Genomic DNA, 8,753 nt, shown 5'->3' with positions numbered 1-8,753 from the left:
TTGGAGTTTGCATGTTCTCCCTGTGTCTGTATGGGTTTCCTCTAGATGTTCTGGTTTCCCCCAGTCCAAAGGCATGCAGGTTAGGCTAATTGTTGGCTTTAAATTGACCATAGGTGTGAATGGTTGTTTGTCTCCATGTGTCAGCCCTGCAATGACCAGGCAACTTGTCCAGGGTGTTCCCCGCCTCTCACCCATAGTCAACTGGGATAGGCTCCAGCTTGCCTGTGACCCTGCCCAGGATTAGCGTTTATGGATAATGGATGGATGTTCAGATCCAGTGAGTGATTACTGGTGTTTGACAAACTGAGACTTTTGAATTCATTATATATTCATTAGACTTAAACCAAAACACTCTATGCCTGAGAACCCTCCAGATCTACTCCTTTACCTCGTAAAAAAAACTATTAACAAAAGGCTTGACTAAACAGGTATGTTTTCAGCCAAGACTTAACCCTTTGGTGACTGACCCCTTGAAAATGGTTCCTCCAGGAACCATGACGTTTCAGTTGTCAAGACAACGGAAAAACTAAAATACAAATACAAGAGCATTTTGTTTTGTGCACAAGAGCATTGTGACGTATCTTTCTGTTTTTGTATTTTAGTTTTTCCGTTGTCTTGACAACTGAAACGTCATCGTTCCTGGAGGAACCATTTTCAAGGGGTCAGTCACCAAAGGGTTAAACACTGAGACTGTGTCTGAGTCCCGAGCACTACTTGGAAGGCTGTTCCATAACTGTGGGGCTTTGTAAGAAAAGGCTCTGCCCCCTGATGTAGCCTTCACTATACAAGGTACCTGCAGATAGCCTACACCTTTTGATCTAAGTAGGCATGGTGAGTTATAAAGAACCAGAAGTTCGCTCAGGTACTGTGGTGTGAGACCAGTCAGTGCTTTAAAGGTCAATTGTAGTATTTTATAATCAATACAAAATTTGATTGGGAGCCAATGCAGTGTGGATAAGACAGGGGTGATGTGGTCATATTTTCTAGTTCTAGTAAGGACTCTTGCTACTGCATTTTGAACTAACTGGAGCTTGTTTATGCACTTATTGGAACATCCAGACAGTAAGGCATTACAGTAATCCAACCTGGAGGTAACAAAAGCATGAACTAGTTTTTCTGCGTCATGTAGTGACATTAAATTTCTTATCTTAGCAATATTTCTGAGATGAAAGAAAGCTACCTGGGTAATGTTATCATTGTGAGTTTCGAATGAAAGACTGGGGCCAATAATCACCCCAAGGTCTTTTACTGCTGCACATGAAGAAACAGAAAGGCCATCCAGAGTTACTATGTAATCAGTAAACTTACTTCTAGCTGCATGTGGTCCTAGTACAAGTACTTCTGTCTTGTCAGAGTTAAGCAGAAGGAAGTTAATAAGCATCCAGTGTCTCTAATGTCCTTCACACATTCCTCAATTCTATTAAGCTGGTGTCTCTCATCTGGTTTTGCAGAAACATACAACTGTTTGCCATCAACATAACAGTGGAAACTAATACAATGTTTATGAATCAGCGAGATACAGTCCTGATCAGACGCCAACAGTAGGTTGTTTACTACTTTAACCAGAGCTGTCGCTGTGCTATGATGGGGTCTAAATCCTGACTGATACATTTAATGGATGTTATTTCTATGTAAATATGAGCATAACTGCTGTGCCACAGCTTTTTCAAGGATCTTGGAGATAAAGGGGAGCGCAGGTGGCCAAGTGGTTAGAGCGCTTGACCGCTAAGCGAATAGTCCGTGGTTCGAGCCTCAGCTCGACGGGGATCTGGGGAGGTTTTATATTGGCTGATAATTGGACAGCTGACAGGGATCAAGGTCAGGTTTTTTAATCAGGGGTTTGATAATTGCGGAGCGCAGGTGGCCAAGTGGTTAGAGCACTTGACCGCTAAGCGAACGGTCCCTGGTTCGAGCCTCGGCTCGACGGGGATCTGGGGCTCGCTCCCTGTCCACCCAGCAGTGAATGGGGACCTGGTGGAAACACTGGGGAAGTTAAAGGCGTCGAGGAAAAGAACTGGCCACCCTACCTCACTATGCCGATGGCCCAGGACAAGTGCACTCTCTAACAGGCACTCCCCCAATGTACGAATCGTATATGGGACTCCCCTTTGCTTTTTTTGATAATTGCTAGTTTAAAGGGGTAAAGGATTTATGGAGGAGTAGTACCTTTCTGGTTTGCCTATACCACCTCGGCGTCCCAGACTGGCCTCCCCATATCCAGCGGTATGTGACGCGTAATATACGGCCGACTCGTCATCAGCAAGTGGCCTCTCCAACTAGCCTATCACATACTGAAGACCACATGTTGTGACTCCAAGTGCCGCCCCTGGTTTCGCAGAACACGGCGGATCTAGGGGAGACAACCCCGAAATAAAAATCCCAACAATCTGTTGGCTGTAATGTGTGGAGTTGCGACCCCATTACGAGATTTAATTCGCATTGTAAAGTTGCACAATGGAAAGTTATTTAGATCAGTTATCGATTACCGCCACGCGAGTAGGTGCTGGTCCACCACCTGGAAGATCGAATGATGACGTGTCCTTAAATCCTGCTGGAAGGGGCCCGTCTGATAGCAGCACCAAAAATGAGGCACTCATGCGTTGCAGGAGGGTGCTTTACATGGCTACCTTCAACGCATGCACCATCCGAAAAGACTCAAGAGTTAGTGAGCTGACCCACTGCGCAAGATTGCTTGGCATCGAGGTTCTGGGAATCCACGAGCCCAGACACATCCATCCATCCGAGCTCAGCTATACCCGCACTGAAGATCATTTTTTAATCACCTCTTCGGCATGGAGGAATGAGGCACAGGCGGCAACAGGCGGAGTAGGTTTCCTACTTAGCAATCGTGCGAAGAGAGCATTGTGCGATATCTGCTCATATTCATCCAGGATTCTGCTGGCCGTTTTTGCTGGAAACCCTGCCACGTCAGTCATAGTTGCGTATTCTCCTACGAACGTCTCAGATCCAGCCGACATCGACCAGTTTTATAGACTTCTGCGCGCAGCAGTCCAAGATACCCCGGCACACAATTTCTTGGTTATTCTTGGAGACTTCAATGCAAGACTTGGACCCGAGGATGCTCGTTACCCATTCCACCAGTCTACGAACAGGAACAGTGAATATCTAGCCGAGTTACTCATGGAGAATAACCTCATTGCATCGAACACAAGCTTTAAGAAGCATCCTGGAAAACTGTGGACATTTGAGGATCGTGCCACCCAAGCCAAGAGACAGTTAGACTATATCCTGACGAGAAAAAAGTGGCGTAATAGTGTACTCAACTGTGAGGCTTATAACGGCTTTGCTAGCATTGGCTCCGACCACCGGTTGGTTTCCATTAGACTGCGCCTGAGTTTGTGGGCATCCAAGCAGCAACCGAAATGTGCTCACTATGTCTGGAAAAGCTTGACCGTGTCTCCTGAAATACAAGCCCAGTACACTATTGAGGTGAAGAACCGCTTCCAGGCTTTAGAGATGACTGAGGATCCAACCGAGAGTTACCAGAATTTCATAGATGCCATTGCTGATGCAGCTAAATCCTGCGTTCCACTTAAGGCAAGGGTAAACAAGCCACGAAGATCTAGTCATCCTGCCATGGTAGAAGCGCGTGAAAAATTGGACTATGCAATCAAGTCCCAGAGGTCATCTGACGAGATTGTCCGCGCGAGGAACGAACTGTATGGGATATATGACCATCTGCAAGCTGCAGATCTGGAAGAGAAAGCTGCTAGGATTGAAGCTGCAAGCGCTGACTGTCAACACAGCAAAGCATGGCAAGTGATAAACGAAATAAGTGGACGGAAGAAGAAAGCTGAAGGCAGTCGCGTGTCCGGAGCTAGTCCGGAGGAACGGATTTCTACATGGTTTACACACTTTAGAAATCTCCTTGGCCGAGTACCGGACATCGATGGAGAGATGTTATCGAAGATGTCATTCCAGATCTTGATATAGACGATGGCCCCTTTTCCATGGATGAATTTAGGCATGTAAAGAACTCCCTAAAGGTGGGAAAAAGTCCTGGACCTGATGATATTCCCCCTGAAGTGATCAAGAACTGCGACTTGGATGATATTATTATCAAGTTTTGCAATCAGGCTCTCATGCACGAAGCAATACCCAGGCAGTGGTCCCTTTGAGACATCTTCCCCATACCGAAGGCTGGCAACATGTCACTTCCTGACAATTATCGCGGGATAAGCTTAAACTGTATCGTCACAAAGATGTATAACCGCATGATTTTGAACAGGATCCGAGGTTCAATCGATCCCTTCCTCCGTGACAGTCAGAATGGTTTCCGAGAGGGCAGGTCCACAGTCAGCCATATCCTGGCACTGAGGAGAATCCTTGAGGAGACTCGAAAGAACAACCTTCCAGCCGTACTAACATTCGTAGATTTCAAGAAGGCATTTGATTCCATTCATAGAGGAAAGATGATCAGGATCCTAAGGGCGTATGGTATCCCTCCGAGGCTATTAAGGGCAATCGAAGTAATGTATTCCAACACGCGTGCGAAAGTCGTAACTCCTGATGGAGATACTGAGGAGTTTGCTATTACCGCTGGCGTTTTGCAGGGCGACACCCTTGCCCCCTTCTTGTTTGTCATAGTCCGAGACTATGCTCTTCGAATGGCGATCAAAGACAGAGAGTTAGAACTAGGCTTCACAGTGAGACCTAGGCGCTCAAGCAGACATCAAGCAATTGCCATTACAGATCTGGCTTTTGCCGATGACATCGCATTGATATCAAATGACACAACCCAGGCGCAAGATCTTCTAGCCTCCATCGAGAGAGAGTGCCGCCGAATAGGGCTAGTCCTCAATGACCGGAAGACCAAGGTAATGACACGTAACATAACCCTTCCGTCTCCTATCCTCACAAGTGAAGGGATGGCTCTCAAAGTAGTGGAGGATTCCAAGTACCTGGGTTTATGGGTCAACTCCAGCGAACAGGATATCAAGGTTCGCAAGGCCCTTGCTTGGCAGGCCCTCAATTCAATGAGTAACGTGTAGAAGTCAGGGGTACCTGCGAGCCTCAAGTGTAGGCTTTTTGTGACTACCGTGGAGTCAGTTCTGCTCTACGGTTCTGAGTGTTGGTCACTCACGTCAACTTCTGAAAGATCCTTGGATGGCTGCTACACCAGAATGCTACGCAAGGCGCTAAACATCAGCTGGCAGGACCACATCACCAACAAAGAACTCTACGGCAACCTCCCAAAAATATCCGACAAGGTGGCATGGCGACGACTCGGTCTCGTCGGGCATTGCTTCCGACACAGCGACATCACCGCCTCCAAACTCATACTGTGGGAACCATCACATGGTCGCAGAGGCCATCCCGCGGCCACCTTCGTGGACACACTAAGGAGGGATGTTGGTGCCACCAGCACGACCGAGCTTAAAACTTGCCTGGCGGATCGACATGATTGGAGCGTCCGGCGTGCGGCTCGGCTGTGGCCGCCGTGAGTGAGTAGTTTAAAGGATTTGGGTACATAGCAGATCCTAAGAGCAGAATTAATTTTTTTTAGAATCGGTTCAATTACTTCAGGTATTATCTGTTTGAATAGACATGTAGGTAAGGGATCTAGTACACAAGTTGAGGCTTTTGATGCGGAGATTAATGAAAGTAATTCAAATTCTCTAAGGGGAGTAAAACATTCTCATTGCTGATCTCATCTCATTATCTCTAGCCGCTTTATCCTTCTACAGGGTCGCAGGCAAGCTGGAGCCTATCCCAGCTGACTACGGGCGAAAGGCGGGGTACACCCTGGACAAGTCGCCAGGTCATCACAGGGCTGACACATAGACACAGACAACCATTCACACTCACACCTACGGTCAATTTAGAGTCACCAGTTAACCTAACCTGCATGTCTTTGGACTGTGGGGGAAACCGGAGCACCCGGAGGAAACCCACGCGGACACAGGGAGAACATGCAAACTCCACACAGAAAGGCCCTCGCCGGCCCCGGGGCTCAAACCCAGGACCTTCTTGCTGTGAGGCGACAGCGCTAACCACTACACCACCGTGCCACCTCATTGCTGATCTGATACAGTTATATTGTTAACTATAGGGTCACTTACATTGTCTGACCTTAAATTAGTAGATTGAATTTTTTGTCAGATATTTTCAATTTTGTGATTAAAAAAATCATGAAGTCGTTGCTACTACATACTGCAGGAGTGCATGTGTCTATAGTGGACTTATTCCTGGTTAATTTTGCTATAGTATTAAATAGGAATCTAGGATTATTTTTGTTATCTTCTATTAGGGAGGAGAGATATGTTGATCTAGCAGCACTAAGAGCTTTTCTATACTTCAAGAAGCTCTCCTTCTTAGCTAATTTGAGCACTGCCAATTTTGTTTGACACCATTTACGTTCCAATTTTTGAGTGGTCTGTTTTAAAGTGAGAGTGTCATCATTATACCAGGGTGCTAATTTTTTCTCTCGGACCATTTTCCTTTTAAGAGGAGCTACGTTATCTAAAGTATAGCGGAACATTGACTCTAAGCATTCAGTTGCCTGATCAAGTTCTGCAGGGGCTGACAGTGACCCAATCAAAGTTGATAACTCTGGGAGATCATTTATAAAACTCTGTGCAGTAGTTGATGTGACTGTACGTTTAATACAGTAGCATGGTGAGGTGCATATACAGTATTATTACTCAGACATATTTTGAATGAGATGAAATAATGATCTGAGAAAACTTCAGACCAATGTTGTATAAAGTACTGGGAAATCACGCTCAAGTAAAAGTATTGGTACCCTTCCAAAAAATGACTTTGGTAAAAGTCAAAGTCACTGACTGAAATGTTACTTGAGTTAAAGTCTTAAAGTATCTGACATTTCTTGCACTTAAGTATGACAAGTAATGCAAAAATAAATGTACTCAAGTAATGTAATTAAAAGTACACGTAAAAGTAAACAAGCAAAGGCAATCTGAATTTGTAATATTTTTAATATTTTGGTAAACTGAAAGTAATTTGTCACCAATGGTTCATGACAAGCAATTACACTGCTGAAAATAGAGGTGCACACACAACCATTATAAACAAGAAAAAAATAAATTGGGAGAAAAATGAAGCTGCCTATCTGGCATCTGAAGATGGAGACCACAGTTTTGACACTTTTTTTCTCATTTTTTTCCTTTGTTTTTTTAAACTAAGAGAAAGTACTGAAAATTAGGCATACATCACACCATTAAGAAAAAAAAAACATAAAAAAGCTGCTACTGTTATTGCACTTTATAAACTATGGAGGTGCATACACGACCAATTGCTGTCATAATAATCAAAAGAAAAAGTAATTTGAAGAAAACTGAAGCTTGTCTGGCATCTGAAGAGGGTGACCACAGTTTGAAACCTTTTTTTGAAAAATAAAATAGTACTCGTTTCAATTGTGTTAATGTTTTTTTTTTTTTCCATTTTGAACTTGTATGCCAGTTTTCCCTATTTGTCCTCCTTACACTTACAGCTATGCCTTTCCTTGAGCCGAAAAGGCTCGCAGCTAGGTAGCCTGCTACAGCCAACAAATGCCAAAACCGTGTGGAACCGAAGAAAAAGTTCGTTTGTACAGGAATGCTCAAGGTTTCACAATTGTGTCTAGAATAGTCATACTATGGTTGCTGAAATGGGAATATACTGTAACAATTTCATAAACCTAGAACTTACCTCGATGTGTTTCTTTAGATTGGACGGGGAGTTGCTATAAGATAGAATTTCCACGTTTTTTGGAAGGCATAAGAGGCACTTCATTCGATAGGACGAATCCTTCACATCAACGTAAGAGAACATTGTGTTCAAATATGGCCAGGGGTGCTCATCATCAGGTTCCTCTTCATTTGTAGCCAAAGTAGCTGCTGTCTCCGTCTCCTCTTCCATCAGGGCTGTTGATTGCGAAGCTAGCTTTCTGCTTACTGCGTGAAGCCAACAGGTGTAGCCTATTGGTTGTCATGCGCAAGTGGTGAACAAGCCCAGGCATGTCCTGACTTCGTTGCAGTCAGTGGGGTTAAAACACTTTTTTTTTTCCTTTCTTTTTTTGTAACGAGTAACTAAACGGCTCTTTGAAAATGTATCGGAGTAAAAGTATGCAATTAAGTTAAATATAGTGAAGTAAAAGTGAAAGTTCTCAAAAATTTGAAAACTCAATGTAGTGGTTCACTATTGGTGGGTGGAGCACAGAGGACGGCAGGACAGAGATCAGGTTCACAATAGCATTTATTGCTAGACTTTTCAGCTTAACAACGTTCCATACTCAAACAGACACACACAACTGGCGTCTTGTTCAGGGCTGAGCTCCTTCCGCTCTCGCTCTCCCTACTAATATAGGGCGCGGTCACTGGGAAGACACACAAACACAGGTTAATTGCTCTCAGGTGTAGTGATTCTGCCACTTACCTTCCCTGACTCCGCCCTCCTGTCACAGACCGGCGCTTGACCATGCCCCCGCTGCCACATACCCCCACCGCCCGACTCAGGCCGGGCGGCCGTCCGGCCTGCAGCCAACTCCCCGCCCCCCCTTGACGGGAGAGGAAGTCCGCCACGACCATCTGCACCCCCGGCCTGTGCACCACCATGAAATTAAAGGGTTGGAGCGCCAGATACCAACGGGTGATCCGTGCGTTGGCATCTTTCATGCGGTGGAGCCATTGGAGGGGCGCGTGGTCCGAACAGAGGGTGAAAGGGCGCCCCAGCAGGTAGTACCGGAGGGCGAGAACCGCCCACTTGATGGCCAAACACTCTTTCTCTATGGT

At 45.4% G+C, this 8,753-nt stretch overlaps 1 protein-coding gene across 1 annotated transcript; it reads left to right on the top strand.

Moving 5' to 3' along the window:
• Positions 1–2,454: 2,454 nt before the first annotated feature.
• On the top strand, positions 2,455–3,954 carry LOC132864573 (craniofacial development protein 2-like). Its single transcript, XM_060898003.1, has one exon. It carries the CDS (start codon positions 2,455–2,457, stop codon positions 3,952–3,954), a length of 1,500 nt encoding a protein of 499 aa, XP_060753986.1.
• Positions 3,955–8,753: the final 4,799 nt, after the last annotated feature.

The sequence above is a fragment of the Neoarius graeffei genome, chromosome 17, assembly GCF_027579695.1.
Source record: "Neoarius graeffei isolate fNeoGra1 chromosome 17, fNeoGra1.pri, whole genome shotgun sequence".
In the NCBI taxonomy this organism is placed as follows: Eukaryota; Metazoa; Chordata; class Actinopteri; order Siluriformes; family Ariidae; genus Neoarius; species Neoarius graeffei.
Note: the sequence above shows the minus strand (reverse complement) of the source record. Positions and strands in the feature narration are given on the sequence as shown.